Source organism: Mus musculus, chromosome X, assembly GCF_000001635.26.
Source record: "Mus musculus strain C57BL/6J chromosome X, GRCm38.p6 C57BL/6J".
Taxonomy (NCBI): Eukaryota; Metazoa; Chordata; class Mammalia; order Rodentia; family Muridae; genus Mus; species Mus musculus.
In genome coordinates, this window is record NC_000086.7 from 8,803,364 (window position 1) to 8,826,073 (window position 22,710).

The 22,710-nt window shown below is 41.9% G+C and overlaps 1 protein-coding gene across 2 annotated transcripts; it reads left to right on the top strand.

Annotated features, from left to right (window-relative positions):
• Nucleotides 1–327: 327 nt before the first annotated feature.
• Ssxb5 (synovial sarcoma, X member B5) lies at nt 328–6,746 on the top strand. Of its 2 annotated transcripts, NM_199319.3 has the most exons (7): nt 328–441; nt 896–1,010; nt 1,307–1,396; nt 1,869–1,918; nt 2,532–2,607; nt 5,463–5,579; nt 5,984–6,023. In NM_199319.3, the coding sequence occupies exons 1-6, from the start codon at nt 406–408 to the stop codon at nt 5,573–5,575; spliced, it is 480 nt and encodes a 159-aa protein (NP_955023.1). In that variant the 5' UTR covers nt 328–405; the 3' UTR covers nt 5,576–5,579; nt 5,984–6,023. The 2 variants fall into 2 exon arrangements, with proteins under 2 accessions (NP_955023.1, XP_011245782.1); XM_011247480.3 differs by having other exon boundaries at nt 406–441; nt 5,463–6,746.
• The last annotated feature ends 15,964 nt before the right edge of the window (nt 6,747–22,710 follow it).

A 22,710-nucleotide genomic window follows, 5' to 3' on the forward strand; every position in this document is an offset into this window, starting at 1 on the left:
TTCATATCTTCTATGAAATCAGTTTTCACTGTCCTCGCCTGAGTGAGAACATGTGATTGCCCAATTCAATAACTTTCTATTTCCTTTAATCTCAATGAACCCTTCAGGGCAATTAATCAGGACAGACACTTGACCCACTCTCAAAGACTCAGGATACCTTCATACATGTTTATGAATGTTCATAGAATCTAATTGATTCCTAACCACCAACTCTCCATAGACCTAACCAAGGATAGATGATCTCGGGGTGGAAAGGAGTACAAGAAATGTCAGCTACCGACTCTTACTGTCTATCTGCAACCCCTTCCTTCACAGGACATTTGGTTTTGTGCTTGACGAAGACAAGATTGTGTCTTTTAAAATCACAGTGATATAGAAACAGTGAGTTCCTGTGAAAAGGTCCCCATGGAAGTGCTTTATGAACCAAAGAATAACTGCAAGGTGAGGGGACCAGGTAGTGGGGTGGACAGAAGCAGCTGAGTGACCAAGGGCTACTGTAGAATGACTTATTAGAAAGTGGAAATCAGAGGCACTTGGGAAAAGGACTACAGTCTCCACTCGACCTCCATAAGCCTCATGTTTTCTCTCCATGCACAAATGGTCCATGAGTCCTTCTACAGCCTCCATGAGGACTTCAGATTAGTGACCTAGTACTACATTCATTTGGTGACACTCAGTCCCTTGTAAGTGGGGGAGGAGAACACATGAGCAGCATTGAGCATTTCTAGTGGCTGGGGAAAATGCTGTCTCTCACTCAACCCTCATATTTCCCAGTATCGATTGTCTTGATTCTCTGGTGGACCACTAAGGTCCTCACCACAAAGGGCATTCTGGGATGAATGGCACACACATCTAGCAGAACAGTTTCCAGAGTTTTCATTCCCTTCTTTTCCAGGCCTTCCAGGATATTTCTACATACTTCTCTGATGAAGAGTGGGGAAAGCTGACTCAATGGCAGAAAAGTGCCTACGTGTACATGAAAAGAAACTACATCAGAATGACTGACCTAGGTAAGATGAAATCTGGGTTCAGACCAGTCTGGGGGTTTCCAGTTTGTTTGCTCTGCCACATTATCTCAACCTGTAGCCAGGCCCTCTCCCATGATACCTTTCTTTCCTGACAAATGTCAAGGTGCTTGTAGAGCCTGCTGCTCTTTTCCATCCTGTACAGAGCTGAAAGCATAGATCATAGGCAATAGGGCTCAGGCCTCTTGTGGGCCTTAAGATATGGGCTGTAGCCCAGCTCCTAACAGCATTTCACCTCACTGTGCTGCCTGTTAAAGAACAAGCACTCTGCTTCCTCTTAGGGGTCAACGTGAACCAACCAGTTTTCATGCGTGGCAAGGAGCAGGCCAAGCAATTCCTGGTTGAAGGCATTGAAGATCATGACAGTGAAGGTGAGTGATCAGGGAGGGGCTGTGAAAGTATACCTACTCAGTCAGGATGCATGCTAAAGTGATAGGCAGCTCTTTTCTTGTTCAGATCAGGGTTGTGTGGAACAGAGCTCATTCTGAGGATTATGTAGAAGATCCTGTCATGCACAATTCTAAAACATTATTGTGTACATTATTCTGGACAAGTAAATGGACAATGTGTAACACCTTCAAAGAGAGTCAGAATGTCCTGCGTCCTACCAGCATGTGAGGGGATGAGGCAGTGATGAAGCTTAGCTGACACTTCCTAACCAATCAGAAGGAGACTTCTAAAAGGGCACCTGTCACTGGTCAGATGAATGAGAGCCAGGCTCCACTAGCTCCTCCTCCATGAACGGGCCCACTCTCCACTCTAGCCTTCCCTAAATCAGCAAGATTCTGAGCCTTTGGAATATTTACTAACAAACAAAACCTTCTGATTTGTCATTATCTGTAGATGAATGCTTTGAAGAATCTTTTGGTGTGACACCGAGAAAACGAATGAAGGCAAGTATCACCTCTTTCCTCAGGAATGCACCCTGTTTGTCCCTCAGTTCATGTCCGCATTGTTTTTTTTTTAAGTCCTATTTATTATTATATGTAAGTACACTGTAACTGTCTTCAGACACCCCAGAATTGGGCCTCAGATCTCATTACAGATGTTTGGGAGCCACCATTTGGTTGCTGGGATTTGAACTCAGGACCTCCGGAAGAGCAGCCAGTGTCCTTTACCACTTAGCTATCTCGCCAGCCAACTCTTTTTTTTTTTCCGATTTTTTCTTTCCACATTGTTGAGGACACAGTTTTCTTCTTGGTGGTGGATAAGTGTATAATTATATGTTTGATATTGAAAGTGTAAATTTTAATGTGTAGCTTCACATGCTGTTTCAAATGCCAATTCTTACTGTATCTTTCATAGAGTTATATATAGTTAGTCTATATATTTATAGTCATTGAATCTTCGGGTTTGGTTAATTTTGGCATGTTATGATTTTACTTATTTGCCAGGCCCTGTTCTAAATATTATCCAGGAAATTAGAACACCCTTTATCAAGTAGCAGAAACACTCCCTGCAGATTAATATTTGCCAAAATGTCTTTTCTCTGATTCTCTTTTATAGCTGACATCAGTGACAATAAGTATTCATAATGTAGAAGGAAGCCTTGCCTCTGGAGAGAATGATTCCAACTTGGCAGGTTGGCTACAATCTAATTCTTATCCTTAACATATGTTATTGTTTGTCAATTTGGTATTTATTTAATTCTTTGAGGATTTTATATCATTTATTTTAATCATATTCACACATACCCCACACTTTCATCCAATGAATATAAACATCTTTCCCAGCTGTTTTTCACCCAACATCCATACCTTTTTTATTTTAATTTTTTTATAAATAAAAAACCCAAGGGCAATTTGTGCTATGTACATACTGTAGGATGTAGAATCATCCACTAGAGTATGGTTGACCTACCAGGGGCCATTCATTTATCATAATCATAGTAACGGGTTTCCCAGGTGTCCTGTATAACTACAGGTTCTTGGTCAGAGTTACAATACAGGACCCGTGTTTCTTCAATTAGAACATTTTAGTACTTAGAGAACTGATGATGAGTATTGCCTCAACTGTGCTAGATTATTGACCCAAAGAGCAGGTCCACTAGCTTGCTAACCTGTAGCCCAACTCACTGAAGTGTAGTCCAGTCTTCCGTAGTTTCTGAAGCCTAGGTGATGCTCCTGTCAGTATTCTCTCCCAGACCTTGCACATTCTCTCATCCTGACACTCACTTTCCACATAGTGATCTTCAGCTGGCCTATGCTCTGTGAAGGGCCCATGCACTCTTCTGGCTACAAATGACAGGGCTTTCATGGTAGACCCCTTCCACTGTGATCAAGTTCAGGACATGTACATAGCTGAAAACTTTCTGCCCCACAGCCCCAAGTCAGAGGACCCCCAGGAGGCACCTGAGTATGGAATGGGGGTTTCCACAGCTGCAGAGTCCAGTGTAGTGTAGAGAGAGTTCTGGGAGCTGAGGTTAGTGACCTGTGAGGACCCAGCTAAGAACTGACTATGTGAAGGGAGGGATCCTGATAGTGCATAGGTAGGTGCTTACTATTATCTGACACTCCAATTCCAGATTATCTGACAAGGTGTTTCCTCCACAGGTATACCCACATACATGTTCCACATACACAGAGACATATAGGGAAATACAAATGTAAACATACAATAAAAGGCTTTACATTCAGTTTTTGACTTCTTTTAGTTGTACATATACTCCTTCATGCATGACTCAGGAAGGTGAATGAAAGGTAGCTGAGGATTAGTGACTAATGGCACATCTTGGCATATCAACAGAAAGGGTGTAGGCTCCACCTTGCTCAGTTCCACCTGAAGTGCTCCCACCAGCATCACATGTGATACCACCTCTGGCACGAGGTTCCTTAATACCTACAACATTGTCTCCTTTCTTTCTATCCCGTCCACTGCTGAATTCACCTGCACACGCCACCACGGGACATTTACATGCACACACCACCACCGTGCATTCACCTGGATATGCCAGCATGGTGCGTTCACCTGCACAAGCCACCACGGTGCATTCATTTGAACTCACTACCATTGTGCGTTCATTACCTCAGGCTACCATGGTGCGTTCATCTGCACGTGGCACCAAGGTGCATGCAGTGCTGTGTCCTTCATTCTGTTCACACTTTACATACCGTGCACGCAGTGTACCACCAGCTTCTGTGTGCAGCCATGTATTTCATATTCCTGCCTCTCCCAGAGCCTGTGGCTTCCTAAAGCACATTCTTCGCCTAATCTTTGTTCCTCACTCTTAACTATATCTCTTCTGCTTGTGCAAATCACAGTGTTATAACAATATATAGGCAAACATTGTAGCTCTGGAAACTAGGTTTACTTAGGACACTTCTTTTCCATTTAAACACCCGTGTTCGTTTTTTATTTTGTTACAATAAGTGAAATACTTTGTCAAGTGTGATTAATGCATTATGAAAAATTCTTTAAAAACACCTGCAAAAGATCAAGCCCTTTAACATTCTGCCATGGAAGGAAGGGGTCACCAGCTCCTGCCCCTCTCAGAGGATATGATGGCAGTTGCCAGGTGCTAGGGGAAAAGGCCAATGAGGCCCAATGCACACATAATTAAGCTGAACTAAACTCACTGGGTCTCGCCGATACCAACCAAGAGGCAATAAAAGGGAATCTAGGGGTAGGGAGGAAGGGCGTCACTGTGACTGAAGCCAGCAATTAGACACACACATGATCAATATACATTATATATGCATATAAAATATAATAATGAAACAGAACAACATATATAACTAATATATGCTAATAGAACCTTTAGTAAAATACATGAGAAGACACTTAACCTCTAAGACAATACAAACATACTACTGACTACCTGAATAAGTGCTTCAGTGTTTAAAAACTGCTGAAGAAGGCAGCACGGGAGGAATAATCCAACATGTGTTCCAGGAACAGTAGGCTCAGAGACACCAGCACAACAAAGAGAAAGCAAATGCTTTGGGGACAGACAATAGGGTGGCATTGGATGAGAAAAAAGCACAGGGGAAACAATACTCTGGTTTCCCTAGATTGTCCGAGGTGTTTGGCCTTTCTGGGTGAGGCACTCCCACCAGCACCAGTTCAGATGTTACAATGGGTCTCTATAATCATAATTTGACTTGTCTTTCTGAAAGCCTTGTGACACTGGACAAGTCTTCTACATGTTCTGAAGCTAATCCTGAAATCCATACAATATATGTGAATGGTCACTGGGCCCTCCTCCTACTGGAGGATAAAATAGGAAATTTATATCAGGGGATTGATATGCTGATGGGGACAAGAGAGTACACTCTACGGTATAACCCAAACTGGCCTTTGGTCTGTATTGCTGTATGGCTGACATCTCAGTCTCATGAGTCAGAATTAAAGGCCCAGAGGCTCATGGGAGGGCCAAGCCCTGTTCTTTTCTGATGATAAAAGGCCTAGCACTCATGCACTAACCTCTCCACATTTTAGAAACTGATGGCATTCAGGTCAATGTTTGGAGCCACCGGCTGCGAGAGAGGAAGTATCGAGTGATATATTCAGAGATTAGTGATCCTGAAGAGGAAGAAGATGATGATTACTGAACTGGTAAATGGTCCTCTGACACATCTCACAACACCCAGAACACACACGTTTCCCATATGGTATTAGACCCTACCTAATCATCCACTTCTAGTCCTTTGTGGTGCAAGACTGAACCGTATGTAATATGTCATGCTTCCTTTACTGCAGTGCTGGGTAGTTTGGAGACCTTCCCTAGCTAGGATGCTATGGGCTTCTAAATCCCAGGTTATCACTCAAAGTGTAGGCCATTACTTCCTCTCGTGAGGCAGGCCCATGCTCTAGAAGAGGGTGTGCTTGTGGGGCAGAGCTCTGAAGCTGGGTGGAAGGAGAGCATGCAGACTGTGAAGGACAGGTGGAAACAGAGCGCTGAGTAGGTGGTGGCAACTCACTCGCATTTCTCTTCCTTCTCTTTCTTGTCTCATCCACAGACAGTTGAAATAAGCCCACGGTGGAAGAAGGATGGAGTGGTGATTCAACATCACAGCTCCAGCTTTGAAAGACTAAATATCAGCAGTATAGATACATACATTTATTTATATATTTATTGATTATATACATTTATACCTATATTTATTTATTTATAAAAGTCTACTAGAATTCTGAGTTAAGCATGTGTCACGTGTTTGTTCTCTTAGCAATTTTGTAGGATGTGCCAAACACTGTTAGGAGTATTTTTCCCTCATGACAAACATTTCCTATTATTATTGTCACTGTGTTGAGCCCCACTAGAACTGGTCTTTCTGTGCCAAGTACTCTTTAAGCATAGATCTTTGTGTATGGCAAGCATCTGGTCAGCACTGTGGGTAGTACATGCTAAGCACTCTGTTAGTATTGTCTTACTGTATGCCAGCCACTCTGGCAGAAGACTAATGTTTCAAGTAGGCTAAATGGCTCAGTGATAAAGGATGCTGCTGTCAGACTTGAGTTCAATTTTAAGACCTACATGGTGGACACAGAGAACTGGCTCCCTCACAGTGTCCATTGCTATTCACAACTGAAGGCATTTGTGGGTACACACACATACACATATATCCATGCATACAAGCACAAAAGAACTCAATATACAATTGAAAATATAATAAGCCTATCAACATTCCATTTAGCAAGGCATATACCTAATGCATATTGCTGGCTGCCTGCCCTGTACTCTGATGAGGAATCGTGTGTCAGCTATCATTGCACTGGAGCACACTGCCCTCCCCTTGCCTAGGACTGCCAAGCAGCCATCTATTTGTCTATGATAACATGTTTCTCTGTCTTGCACACACACATATACAAGTCATTACTAGGGACACCTGTTACCTGCCATGATACACTAGAAATGTGTCTAATTAAAACTATCTTGTTTCATTGTTTGGCTAGGATACATTTCCTTCCCTGTTTGCACAAAGGTGACAATCCAAATTCTGTGATGTGGTAGAATCTGGCTTTGCTTGACCACACATAGGACCTTCATCTATCAAAGAGCCTGAGGCTCAATGTAGACAGATGCTCATGCCTGTAGAGATCAAAAGTTATTTTTTTAACCTCTAATTTTAACGTTTTGGGGAGTAAGTGTAATGTCTGATTCTAGGGATTGAACCCAGGCCCTCCTGCATGTGAGGCGAGCGATCACCACTGAGCTGCACTGGACTAGTTTTTATTGCTTCATTGTTGACAGAATCCTGAAAGAAAGTCAAGGCATAACGATTACTCTGGGCTTAAACTTTCTGTGGGTTCAGTTGATAGACGCTTTTTAAATACATGCAGCGTATGAAGGGAGGCTGTTCTTCCCTTCATCTTGGATTAGGGTGGCCAACAAGGAATATAGGAAAGGCCCAAGGTAGGAAACAGACTCAAGTACATGGTTCTAATGAGCTAATTCCTCAGTCATCCTTGTAACTACCAAGATCATGTGACATTGCCAACAGATTTGCTTGGCGATTAGATATGAGATCCCACAACATAATTACTTTCAGAAATGTCCTCACACATGGGAAAAAGCAGAACTTTTTCTACTATGTCCTAGACTTCTCTGAAACACTCAGACTATCAAAATTAACACACATACTCAGTTGTTTGTGTCATTTTCTGATGAGGTGTCACTAAATCACCCAGGCTAGCATCAAATTTGTTGTTGTCCTCTGTCAACTTCCAAGTCATCAGGATCAGAGCTCCTGGGCTATAATTAATATCTTTCGCTTTATTTTTGTTCACTGATATATCTTCCATTATGCATCCCAGGCTATACTGGAACTCACCTTTTAGCCCAATTGTGGTATTTGTGCCCCACCCACCCTTTGGAGTACTGGGCTTACAAGAGTAGACTACTGCACATAGTGTGATTGAATTCATTCCAAGTGAGATTAACATTGACCTAGGTCCCTAGACAGGATTTAGGGAGCAACAAGTTAAGTAAGACAGTAGGATCATCATAAGGAAAGTGTTGTAAGCAGTAATCACCAATCTCACAATAAAGAATACTCCTTGGGGGCTGGAGAGATGGCTTAGTGGTTAAAGTGCTGACTGCTCTTCCAGAGGTCCTGAGTTCAAATCCCAGCAACCACATGTTGGCTCACAACCATCTGTAATGGGACCTGATGCCCTCTCCTGGTGTGTATGAAGACAATGACAGTGTCTTCATATACATTGAGATAAATAATAAATGTTTAAAAGATACTTCTCTTTAGCCTGGGATATGGTTTACTAGTAAAGACTGACTAACATATACAACAGGCCCAGGGGACAAGGTATCACTCTAGAAAAATAAGTTACACCGGCAGAAATTTAGGATTTTATATGAACAGGAATAGATAACAATGTAGATACTTAACAGAGGCTAAGGGAGGTCTCACAAGTGTGGAACTAGAGCCAAGTCCAAAGTCAGAGCCGAATGGCAGCAAAGGTAGAAGAGCTTATGGAATAGGACATAGATAGTACAAATGAGACCTAGGGTTCTGGACCACTGCAGGCAAGGGACACATAACCTGTGTTGGTATGATAAAGGTTTCAGTCAGGTCTAGAATTATTATTAGTGTTCCATGGTCGATGTTATGAGGTGAGCTATGTCATGTGCCCATTGCACATAGCACTCATATGTAGGAGCCATAATGCCCCATGTTACTCTCCTAGGGATGATGGAGGTAATGTGTGTTCCTATGCATATGGCTCTGATGAACAGAACTATAGAGAGGGAAGAGACAAGAGGCCTCTGCTTCAGCACTATGTGAGGATGCAGAGAGGTTTCAGAGGCGCTGATAAATGGATGTGTTCAACAAAACAAACCAAATGTAGAAATAGATGGTTCAGGGTTAACTTCAAATGAGTAACCATGTTTAAATTTGTGTCTTGTGTAATTCTGTATTAGGTGGGGCATGAAATTGCAAAGGGTATCATAAATTGGAGTTGGAGTCCTTAAAGAGGTACAAAGAGTCACTTTGTGTACAGGGGCCAGGAAAGTAGTAACAGGGACAATCAGGGAGAAAGAAGGGGACTAGCAAGATGGGGATAGGGGTGAGACAATGTATGGGAATATGTCATCATGAAACCCATTACTTTATATGCTGCCTTAAAACATCAAAGAAATACTATTTGATTCTTGAGGACGGAATGGGAAGCGAAAATAGTCTACTTTTGAAGCAGAATCAGTGGTCCCCCATTGGAGGAAGAAAATCTTATATTTAAGGAAAACTGGGAGTCATGAATGGAACTTTGAAGCTGGCTGCCCTTGTCACTCTCTAGAAGTGTCCTGACCACGTCATCTGTCTCACTAACACTCACTGAATGGCCATCAGAACAATAACCCATGTCACATACTGAAGATCAAGCCCAAGGCAAATGCTAATATTGGCGGACTAATGCTTTCCAGCTGTAGTACCATGCTCAGAGGAATGTGGGATGGACCTTGTGGTTCAGGGTTCTGAAAATATGCTCTAAACCATTTAAATTTACAGTCACGGTGAATGGAAGGCTACCACACATAGCTCATTTCATTTATGCATATTTCAGGGTTCTTCATATGTTCCTATAGGAATTAAAATGATTATGATTTGTTATGAACATACTAGGAATCCCAAAATAATAACTATTTGTGAAAATACCAAATACACAATGAATACAACTGATATGGTCCAAGTGCCAACTGAGACATTTGGAAGTTCTGTATGCAAGTTATTCAGATTTCAAGCTGTGTTTGCACCTGAATTTCACTTCCTAGAGGATACTCAGTAGGTACACATCCACCCAGAAAAGACACTGAATCTGGGTGTGGATGCAGGCCTTAAAGGGTTCTGTGCTTGCTGAACTGGAGGGCATGGGCTGCTCTTGTAAGGTCCAAAGTCACTCAGACTCTTTAACACATTGTTAGGCCCTGGTGCTGAGCTCTCACCTCAGCTTATGGCTCCTTGTACTGTCAGTACAAGAAGATGAAAAGCACAGCTACTGCATGCTGAGTTGTTTTAAGTGGTAAATTGGGCTCTTCGTTCCTCTCATCTTCAGATGCTTCACCCAGATGCTTTTCACTTCTCACTCTTAGAGTGTCTGGACCAGCCCTGTTCCACAGAAACCCCTTGATAATCTCCTAGCGTGGAGAATCTCGTTCTAAGTCACCATTTTTACCCAGCTCAATGAGCAAAATAATTTTATGAAGCAGCTGGTAGTCTGACAATGAAACAAAGTTAATGTCTCTTGGAATGAGAGAGACTAAATATAATCAATAGAGTGCAAAATTTCAATCAACAAAGGAAAAAAATAGAGGTATTACAGGGGATGTTAACAGTGAAATTTATAAGTTCCCTGCTCTGCTACATCATCCTAAATAGTTCAGCTTGCATAAATCCATGTATTAGCGGAGTGCATATGTGGATGTACCTACTTCTAAGACAGAATTTCTGAAGCTCGGGGATATAGCTGGTGTGGCCTGGATAAGTCTTTTAATGAGAAGCTTTTTGTGCATTTTAACATTGTCCCTGAGGCTTAGCAGATTTAGCAATGTCCATTAGTTATCAGCAAATAGACAGCATCCTAATTGTGGCAAGAAGGGCCAAATGTCAAGAGGAGATTGTAGTAGCAGTAAACATTCACTATTGATGACAACAATCAGAAAAAGGCACCACTTTTGTGTATTTTGGCACAGCATAATGACAAGTTTGTTTTTCTAATTATTCATTTTTTAATTTGTATTTTTTACAGCTTTCTATTTTATTTTTACATTAAAGATATCATAAAACAAATGATTCCGAGTGCCTTTCATACAAGTTAAGTTACTCACTAAAACATTTGTGTTTGTGTCTGTTTGTGAACTTATATCTTTTAAATATTTTATTAAGTATCTATTCATTTATATTTTCAATGCTATCCCAAGAGTCCCCCACATCCCCCTCCACCCATTCCCCCACCCACCCACTCCCACTTCTTGGCCCTGGCGTTCCCCTGTACTGAGGCATACAAAGTTTGCACAACCAATGAGCCTCTCTTTCCACTGATGGCCGACTAGGCCATCTTTTGATACATATGCAGCGAGAGACATAACCTCCAGGGGATACTGGTTAGTTCACATTGTTGTTCCACGTATAGGGATGCAGATCCCCCCAGCTACTTGGGTACTCTCTGTATCTCCTCCATTAGGTGCCCTGTGATCCATACAATAGCTGACTGTGAGCATCCACTTCAGTGTTTGCCAGGCCCCAGCATAGTCTCAGAAGAGACAGCTATATCAGGGTCCATTCAGAAAAATCTTGCTAGTGTATGCAATGGTATCAGCATTTGGAGGCTGATTATGGAATGGATCCCCAGGTATGGCAGTCTCTAGATGGTACATCAATTTGTCTCAGCTTAGAGCCACTTCTAAGGTACCCATGATTCTAGTTTTAATTCCTTAGCAATGCCCCTACAGGAAACAAATGTAAACCATGTGTTGACCAAAACATCTTGAAGATAGAAGTGAATACCTGGGTGTGATGTTTTGTATATATTGGGCACAGGGAGTGGCACTATTAGAGAGTGTGGGTGGCTCTGTTGGAGTTGGTGTGACTGTGTTGGAGTAGGTGTGATCCTGTTGGAGTACGTGTGTCACGGTGGGCGTGGATTTTAAGACTGCCTGGAAGCCAGTCTTCTGCTAGCAGCCTATGGATGAAAATGTTGAACTGTCAGCTCCTCCTGCAACATGCCTGCCTAGATGCTTCCGTGCTCCCTCTTTGATGACAATAAACTGAACCTCTAAACCTGTAAGCCATCCCCAATTACCTGTTGTCCTTTTAAGAGTTACCTTGGTCATGGTGTCTGTTCACAGTAGTAAAACCCTAACTAAGACATTGGTTGGTACTAGGAGTTGGGTATTGCTGTGATAAGCCTGAACATGTGTTTGTTTGGAAGAATGTAGATTCTGGGACTTTGGATTTGGAGAGCAATGGAATGCCTTAAGTGGGGCTTAATGGGCTATCCTAGAAGGAATATGGAAGACTTTGCTGCTGTGAGTGGTTTGAACTGTGTGGATGGGGCCCAAGATATGCCAGTGGAGAAGAAATTCAGTATGTGGCTCAGACACTGTTTCTGTTGTATTTTGGCGAAGAGTGTGGCTGCTTTTTGCCATTTTCCATAGAGTCTGTCCTGACACTAAGGTGAAGAAATTTAGCTTAATTTCTTTGACACAGGAAGTCTCAAAACAGCCTGGTGTAAATTCTGTTGTGTGATTACTAAAGTTCTCTCTTATGAAGAGTATTTTAGTGAAAAGGAGCAAGTTGAGAAAGGAAAAAACAAAACATATGGTTCAAGAGTCCAATTGAAGGCACACCAGGAAGTAGAATGGAGCTGAATATTGTGTTCTAGAAGAGACCAGATTAAGGGAGTGTGTCTTTGAGGCAAGTTCCTACCCAGCTATTCTTAGATCCAGGCTTGGTGGTATACACCTTTAATCCATGGAGACAGTAATTCAGATCTCTGAACTCAAGGTCAATCTATAGAACAGCCAAGTTTAGGCAGAGCAGTAGGTGAGAAGAAAGATAAGACCCTCATCCTAGCTGCCTGGAGGTGAGTCTTCCACTAGCAGCTTCCAGTTGAAGATGTAGAATCCTCAGCTGTTTCTGCACTATGCCTGCATGGATGCTGCCCTGTTCCTACCTTGATGATAATGGACTGAACCTCTGAACCTGTAAGCCAGCCCCAATTAAATGTTGACCTTTATAAGAGTTGACTTGGTCATGGTGTCTGTTCACAGCAGGAAAACCCTAACTAAGACACTTGCCATGTTCCACATGGGCCTCTCCTATTCCTAGTCGCCAACCTTATGTCCACACACTCAGGATCTACCTTCTCTATGGTGGCTCACACCCCCTCCCCCGTGTTCTTCTTTCTTCTTTAATCACGGTCTCTGACTGAGACTTCAAGTTCAAGAACTCTGCTCCTCCTCCTCCCAACTGTCCAGCTCAGGCCTCAGGCATCTTTATTAAGCAAACAGGGATAACTTGGTGTGGCGATGTTTATATAACAAAAGCTGGTGTACGTCAGGATCTCCTGATTTTGAGAAGCCAGATCTTGGTGTACAGAATTTAGCATTTGCATACAAGCAGCACCAGACCAACCCACTACACAAAGGCATAATGTCATTTCTTCTTAAAATTGAATATATGTCTGAGATGAAACAAAACTCTTTTTGGGTCAGATGCATTTACGTGTACAAAGTTCAAAAACGAAGTATCTTTTGGTGGCTATGTTAGTTTCTGTCATTGTGAAGAGACACCCTGACCAAGGCAACTCTTGTAAAGGCAAACACTGAATCGGGGCTGGCTTCCAATTTCAGAAATTTAGTTCATTGTCATCACGGCAGGAAACATGGTAGGACACAGGCAGATATAGCAGCTAGAGAAGGATCTGGGATCCTTCATCTTGATCCATAGGCAGAGTGGTAGAAGGAGAGGGAGAGGGAAGTTGGGAGGAAGAAGGAGAAGGAGACAGGAGAGAGAGATAGAGGTGAGAGACAGAGACTGCTGGACACTGAACTGCCTTGAACTTTTGAAACCCTAATCTCCCAGTGACACATCAACTCTAACAAGGTCATACCACTCAATCCCTCTCAAGTAGTCACTGAATATCCAAATCGATGAGCCTACAGGGACCATTCCCATCAAAATCAGCATGGTGGTGAAGCAAACAGCCCAGAGCAAGCTAAGGAAGGCAACTTGGTCACATAGAAGCAGTTGCATGATTCTAGCCAAACTGCAAGGCAACCTTCCTTAAGGCCATTGGGTAGAGAAGCCATGTAGTGACATGAGCCTCAAAGAAGTGAAGTAAGAAGAGAAGTAGACTGGAGCTTTTGCAGAAGAAGAAACAATTATTCCCCATCCTTGTTTGTAGCTTTTCTCTCTTGCTACTTTGCAGGTTCTTCTGTCCCTTTTTTCTTGCAAACATCAGCCCTCCTCTCAGTTTCCAGGCCAGTCTCTTCCAAAGTGTGTCTTCACCGATCATTCCTCAGTTCTACAAGAGTGAGCTCAAACAGCCCCTTCTCCCACTTTCCCCAACACTAGCAGCTCCAAATGACAACCAGGGTTATAGTCTATCTGCTCAGCTCAGCTTCCCCTGGTTCACTTGTCACAAACTATCTTCTGACTCTGTTAGCACAGTTATCTTTCCAACTGTCTCCTAACAATATGTTGTCTGGCTTGGCTCACCTTTTCCTGGCGCTACCTCAGATATCCTTCTGATTTTCCGCCTGGTTTTCAGTAAATCAAGTTGGATTGCTCCACTCTTCTCTCTCCTCTTCTTCTCATTTATTCCGTCCAGACTCCACTCCCAGATTCTCCAGTCTGATCACTTTTGTAAACAGTTTGCTAATTTATTTTGGCAGCAGAGGCAGCTATGGGAACCAGAGAAGGTAGAGAGTACAGTAGATTTAGGGCAGTGGGGCTCTCAGAAGGTCTGTTGTGGGTGATGTTTGGACTCTCTATCCTTAAGGAACAGTTTCACTGTTCCAGAACAAGGTGATAATTCTGACGACTGAGATGCATGTGTGATGGTGTTTCTGGAGGCTAAAGAGCAGGTGCCAAGTGATTCCAAATAGCTGGGTTCCATTTGTCTCAGGGGCTTCTCTGGAGGGTCTGTCTGTTTCTTTCAGCGTCTAGAGGGCAGGCATGAGTCCCCGACCTTGTTCTCTGCATTGTCCTAGCCTTTCTGTGCTGTTTGTGAGGGGACTGTAGATAAGAATGTGTCCTGCATGGGGCACAGTACGTGGATGTTCTCTAGGAACAATCTTGGCTGGGAAGGAGAGCTAGACTCCAGGCTATCCAAATTGGAGTATCTAGCACAAAATTCAAGCTTTTTCTTATTTTTAAAAGATTTTTTCATAATTAATTCAACTTTACTCAGACACAAAAATTTCCATGTCTTTGTCTTAGTTATTGTTCTATTACTATGACAAACATCATGAGGAAGACAACACTTATAAAAGTCAACATTTAATTAGGGGCTAATTCAGAGGATCAGTCCATGACCATCATGGTGGGAAGCATACAGGCACATTGGTAGAGAATTAGCTGAGAGTGTTACATCGTGACCCATAGGCAGCAGAGAGAGAGAGAGAGAGAGAGATAGAGAGAGAGAGACAGACAGACAGACAGACAGACAGACAGACAGAGAGACAGACAGACAGAGGGAGGGAGGGAGAGAGATAGAGATAAAGAAAGCAAGGCACTGGGTCTGGTGTGGACATTTGAACCCTCAAAGCCTACTTCCAGTGTCACACTTTCTTCAGTAAGGCCACACTTCCTAATCCGTCTCATATAGTGCCACTCCCTGGTGATATGTATTCAAATCTATGGGTCTGTAGGGTGGGGGTAATGTCATTCAAACCACTACTTGAGTCAAAAGAGAAATCAAGAAATTAAATACTTTGCAAAACTGATCGTAAACTCATACACAACATCTGCGAACTTATGGAATACAATGAAGGCAGTTCTAAAGGGGATATTCATAGCATTAAGTGCTTATATAAAAAACATACAACTGAAAACTCTAGAACAAAAAGAGAAGACCACACTGCAAAGAAGTAGATGGCAAGAAATAATTGAATTGACTCAGCAGAACTTAGGAAATTAGTCTGAACAGGTTAGAGGGTGCGCCAGAGAACCGGACAGCTTCTGGGACAGGCAGAAGCACAGAGCCGCTGAGGCAGTACCCTTTGCAGGCTGCAGACAGCCGGCCACCGTCCGGACCAGAGGACAGGTGTCCGCCTGGCTCCGGAGGCGGCCTCAGCCTCAGGAGCAGCGGTTGCCATCTTGGTTCCAGGACTCCCTGGAACTTAGGAATTTAGTCTGCACAGGTGAGAGTCTGCACCACAGAAGCTGACACCTTCTGGGAACTGCCAAAGCAACACAGCTTCTGAGAGAGGCCCTGTTTTGGGCCTTCTTCTTCGACCAGGAGGAGGTCCAAAAACAAGATATCTGCGCACCTTCCCTGTAAGAGAGCTTGCCAACAGAGAGTGCTCTGAGCACTGAAACTCAGAGGAGAGAATCTGTCTCCCAGGTCTGCTGAGAGACGGTAACAGAATCACCAGAAGAACAATCTCTAAACAGAGTCAACTATAACTACTAACTCCAGAGATTACCAGATGGCGAAAGTTAAACGTAGGAATCCTACTAACAGGAACCAAGACCACTCACCATCATCAGAACCCAGCACTCCCACTTCGCCCAGTCCAGGGCACCCCAACACACCCGAAAACCTAGACCAAGATTTAAAAGCATATCTCATGATGATGGTAGAGGACATTAAGAAGGACTTTAATAAATCACTTAAAGAAATACAGGAGAACACTGCTAAAGAGTTACAAGTCCTTAAAGAAAAACAGGAAAACACAATCAAACAGGTAGAAGTCCTTACAGAAAAAGAGGAAAAAAACATACAAACAGGTGATGGAAATGAACAAAACCATACTAGACCTAAAAAGGGAAGTAGAAACAATAAAGAAAACTCAAAGTGAGGCAACACTGGAGATAGAAACCCTAGGAAAGAAATCTGGAACCATAGATTTGAGCATCAGCAACAGAATACAAGAGATGGAAGAGAGAATCTCAGGTACAGAAGATTCCATAGAGAACATCGGCACAACAATCAAAGAAAATGGAAAATGCAAAAAGATCCTAACTCAAAATATCCAGGAAATCCAGGACACAATGAGAAGACCAAACCTACGGATAATAGGAGTGGATGAGAATGAAGATTTTCAACTCAAAGGACCAGCAAACATCTTCAACAAAATTATTGAAGAAAACTTCCCAAATATAAAGAAAGAGATACCTAGGAACATACAAGAAGCCTACAGAACTCCAAATAGACTGGACCAGAAAAGAAATTCCTCCCGACACATAATAATCAGAACAACAAATGCACTAAATAAAGATAGAATACTAAAAGCAGTAAGGGAAAAAGGTCAAGTAACATACAAAGGCAAGCCTATCAGAATTACACCAGATTTTTCACCAGAGACTATGAAAGCCAGAAGAGCCTGGACAGATGTTATACAGACACTAAGAGAACACAAATTCCAGCCCAGGCTACTATACCCAGCCAAACTCTCAATTACCATAGATGGAGAAACCAAAGTATTCCACGACAAAATCAAATTCACACATTATCTCTCCACGAATCCAGCCCTTCAAAGGTTAATAACAGAAAAAAAACAATACAAGAACGGGAACAATGCCCTAGAAAAAACAAGAAGGTAATCCCTCAACAAACCTAAAAGAAGACAGCCACAAGAACAGAATGCCAACTTTAACAACAAAAATAACAGGAAGCAACAATTACTTTTCCTTAATATCTCTTAACATCAATGGTCTCAACTCCCCAATAAAAAGACATAGACTAACAAACTGGCTACACAAACAAGACCCAACATTTTGCTGTTTACAGGAGACACATCTCAGAGAAAAAGATAGACACTACCTCAGAATAAAAGGCTGGAAAACAATTTTCCAAGCAAATGGTATGAAGAAACAAGCTGGAGTAGCCATCCTAATATCTGATAAGATTGACTTCCAACCTAAAGTCATCAAAAAAGACAAGGAGGGGCACTTCGTTCTCATCAAAGGTAAAATCCTCCAAGAGGAACTCTCAATTCTGAATATCTATGCTCCAAATACAAGGGCAGCCACATTCATTAAAGAAACTTTAGTAAACCTCAAAGCACACATTGCACCTCACACAATAATAGTGGGAGACTTCAACACACCACTTTCACCAATGGACAGATCATGGAAACAGAAACTAAACAGGGACACACTGAAACTAACAGAAGTGATGAAACAAATGGATCTGACAGATATCTACAGAACATTTTATCCTAAAACAAAAGGATATACCTTCTTCTCAGCACCTCATGGTACCTTCTCCAAAATTGACCACATAATAGGTCACAAAACAGGCCTCAACAGATTCAAAAATATTGAAATTGCCCCATGTATCCTATCAGATCACCATGCACTAAGGCTGATCTTCAATAACAAAAAAATAACAGAAAGCCAACACTCACGTGGAAACTGAACAACACTCTTCTCAATGATACCTTGGTCAAGGAAGGAATAAAGAAAGAAATTAAAGACTTTTTAGAGTTTAATGAAAATGAAGCCACAACGTACCCAAACCTTTGGGACACAATGAAAGCAATTCTAAGAGGGAAACTCATAGCTCTGAGTGCCTCCAAGAAGAAACGGGAGAGAGCACATACTAGCAGCTTGACAACACATCTAAAATCTCTAGAAAAAAAGGAAGCAAATTCACCCAAGAGGAGTAGACGGCAGGAAATAATCAAACTCAGGGGTGAAATCAACCAAGTGGAAACAAGAAGAACTATTCAAAGAATTAACCAAACGAGGAGTTGGTTCTTTGAGAAAATCAACAAGATAGATAAACCCTTAGCTAGACTCACTAGAGGGCACAGAGACAAAATCCTAATTAACAAAATCAGAACTGAAAAGGGAGACATAACAACAGATCCTGAAGAAATCCAAAACACCATCAGATCCTTCTACAAAAGGCTATACTCAACAAAACCGGAAAACCTGGACGAAATGGACAAATTTCTGGACAGATACCAGGTACCAAAGTTGAATCAGGATCAAGTTGACCTTCTAAACAGTCCCATATCCCCTAAAGAAATAGAAGCAGTTATAAATAGTCTCCCAGCCAAAAAAAAGCCCAGGACCAGACGGGTTTAGTGCAGAGAAGAAGATCTAATTCCAGTTCTGCACAAACTTTTTCACAAGATAGAAGTAGAAAGTACTCTACCCAACTCATTTTATGAAGCCACTATTACTCTGATACCTAAACCACAGAAAGATCCAACAAAGATAGAGAACTGCAGACCAATTTCTCTTATGAATATCGATGCAAAAATCCTCAATAAAATTCTCGCTAACCGAATCCAAGAACACATTAAAGCAATCATCCATCCTGACCAAGTAGGTTTTATTCCAGGGATGCAGGGATGGTTTAATATACGAAAATCCATCAATGTAATCCACTATATAAACAAACTCAAAGACAAAAACCACATGATCATCTCGTTAGATGCAAAAAAAGCATTTGACAAGATCCAACACCCATTCATGATAAAAGTTCTGGAAAGATCAGGAATTCAAGGCCCATACCTAAACATGATAAAAGCAATCTACAGCAAACCAGTAGCCAACATCAAAGTAAATGGAGAGAAGCTGGAAGCAATCCCACTAAAATCAGGGACTAGACAAGGCTGCCCACTTTCTCCCTACCTTTTCAACATAGTACTTGAAGTATTAGCCAGAGCAATTCGACAACAAAAGGAGATCAAGGGGATACAAATTGGAAAGGAGGAAGTCAAAATATCACTTTTTGCAGATGATATGATAGTATATATAAGGGACCCTAAAAATTCCACCAAAGAACTCCTAAACCTGATAAACAGCTTCGGTGAAGTAGCTGGATATAAAATTAACTCAAACAAGTCAATGGCCTTTCTCTACACAAAGAATAAACAGGCTGAGAAAGAAATTAGGGAAACAACACCCTTCTCAATAGTCACAAATAATATAAAATATCTCGGCGTGACTCTAACTAAGGAAGTGAAAGATCTGTATGATAAGAACTTCAAGTCTCTGAAGAAAGAAATTAAAGAAGATCTCAGAAGATGGAAAGATCTCCCATGCTCATGGATTGGCAGGATCAACATTGTAAAAATGGCTATCTTGCCAAAAGCAATCTACAGATTCAATGCAATCCCCATCAAAATTCCAACTCAATTCTTCAACGAATTAGAAGGAGCAATTTGCAAATTCATCTGGAATAACAAAAAACCTAGGATAGCAAAAACTCTTCTCAAGGATAAAAGAACCTCTGGTGGAATCACCATGCCTGACCTAAAGCTTTACTACAGAGCAATTGTGATAAAAACTGCATGGTACTGGGATAGAGACAGACAAGTAGACCAATGGAATAGAATTGAAGACCCAGAAATGAACCCACACACCTATGGTCACTTGATCTTCGACAAGGGAGCTAAAACCATCCAGTGGAAGAAAGACAGCATTTTCAACAATTGGTCCTGGCACAACTGGTTGTTATCATGTAGAAGAATGCCAATCGATCCATACTTATCTCCTTGTACTAAGGTCAAATCTAAATGGATCAAAGAACTTCACATAAAACCAGAGACACTGAAACTTATAGAGGAGAAAGTGGGGAAAAGCCTTGAAGAAATGGGCACAGGGGAAAAATTCCTGAACAGAACAGCAATGGCTTGTGCTGTAAGATCGAGAATTGACAAATGGGACCTAATGAAACTCCAAAGTTTCTGCAAGGCAAAAGACACCGTCAATAAGACAAAAAGACCACCAACAGATTGGGAAAGGATCTTTACCTATCCTAAATCAGATAGGGGACTAATATCCAACATATATAAAGAACTCAAGAAGGTGGACTTCAGAAAATCAAATAACCTCATTAAAAAATGGGGCTCAGAACTGAACAAAGAATTCTCACCTGAGGAATACCGAATGGCAGAGAAGCACCTGAAAAAATGTTCAACATCCTTAATCATCAGGGAAATGCAAATCAAAACAACCCTGAGATTCCACCTCACACCAGTCAGAATGGCTAAGATCAAAAATTCAGGTGACAGCAGATGCTGGCGTGGATGTGGAGAAAGAGGAACACTCCTCCATTGTTGGTGGGAGTGCAGGCTTGTACAACCACTCTGGAAATCCTTCTGGCGGTTCCTCAGAAAACTGGACATAGTACTACCGGTGGATCCAGCAATACCTCTCCTGGGCATATATCCAGAAGATGCCCCAACTGGTAAGAAGGACACATGCTCCACTATGTTCATAGCAGCCTTATTTATAATAGCCAGAAGCTGGAAAGAACCCAGATGCCCCTCAACAGAGGAATGGATACAGAAAATGTGGTACATCTACACAATGGAGTACTACTCAGCTATTAAAAAGAATGAATTTATGAAATTCCTAGGCAAATGGATGGACCTGGAGGGCATCATCCTGAGTGAGGTAACACATTCACAAAGGAACTCACACAATATGTACTCACTGATAAGTGGATATTAGCCCAAAACCTAGGATACCCAAGATATAAGATACAATTTCCTAAACACATGAAACTCAAGAAAAATGAAGACTGAAGTGTGGACACTATGCCCCTCCTTAGAAGTGGGAACAAAACACCCTTGGAAGGAGTTACAGAGACAAAGTTTGGAGCTGAGATGAAAGAATGGACCATGTAGAGACTGCCTTATCCAGGGATCCACCCCATAATCAGCATCCAAACGCTGACACCATTGCATACACTAGCAAGATTTTATCGAAAGGACCCAGATGTAGCTGTCTCTTGTGTGACTATGCCGGGGCCTAGCAAACACAGAAGTGGATTCCCACAGTCACCTACTGGATGGATCACAGGGCTCCCAATGGAGGAGCTAGAGAAAGTACCCAAGGAGCTAAAGGGATCTGCAACCCTATAGGTGGATCAACATTATGAACTAACCAGTACCCCGGAGCTCTTGACTCTAGCTGTATGTGTATCAAAAGATGGCCTAGTCGGCCATCACTGGAAAGAGAGGCCCATTGGACACACAAAATTTATATGCCCCAGAACAGGGGAACGCCAGGGCCAAAAAGGGGGAGTGGGCGGGTAGGGGAGTGGGGGTGGGTGGGTATGGGGGACTTTTGGTATAGCATTGGAAATGTAAATGAGCTAAATACCTAATAAAAAATGGAAAAAAAATTGGAATTGAAAAAAAAAGGGCTATGAATTCCACAATCATATATTCTCACCACTTTGGCCAGTTAAGAATCTATGCAGTAACTGCTATCAGACACTTCTCTGGCCAAATCCAATAGCAGCACTAACTTCTGGGCATAAAAATGAATAACTAGAAAATCTTTGGCTTTATATGCAAATTTGTCATTATACTTTGCTAAAATACACAAAAGTGGTACCTTTTCCCGATTGTTGTCATCATTAGTGAATGTTTACTGCTAACACCATCTCTTCTTGACATTTCGTCCTTCTTGCCACAATTAGGATGCTGTCTATTTGCTAATTACTAATGGACACTGCTAAACCTGCTAAGCCTCAGGGAAAATGCTAAAATGCACAAAAAGCTTCTCACTAAAAGACTTATCCAGGCCACACCAGCTTTAACGGGGAGCTTCAGAAATTCTGTCTTAAAAGTAGGTACATCCACATATGTACTTCACTAATACGTGGATTTATGCAAGCTGAACTATTTAGGATGATGTAGCAGAGCAGGGAAGTTATAAATTTCACTGTTAACATCCCCTGTAATACCTCTATTGTTTCCTTTGTTGCTTGAAATATTTGCACTCTATTCATTATGTTCGGTCTCTCTCATTCAAAGAGACACTAAACTTTTTGTCATTGTCTGACTACCAGCTGCTTCCTAAAGCTATTTTGTTCATTGAGCTGGGTAAAAGTGGTGACTTAGAACCAGATTCTCCATGCTAGGAGACTCTCAAGAAGTTTCTGTGGAACGGGGCTGGTCCAGACACTCTAAGAGTAAGAAGTGAAGAGGGTCTGGGTGAAGCATCTGAAGATGAGAGAAACGAAGAGCCCAATTTACCACTTAAAACAACTCAGCATGCAGTAGCTGTGCTTTTCATCTTCTTGTACCTACAGT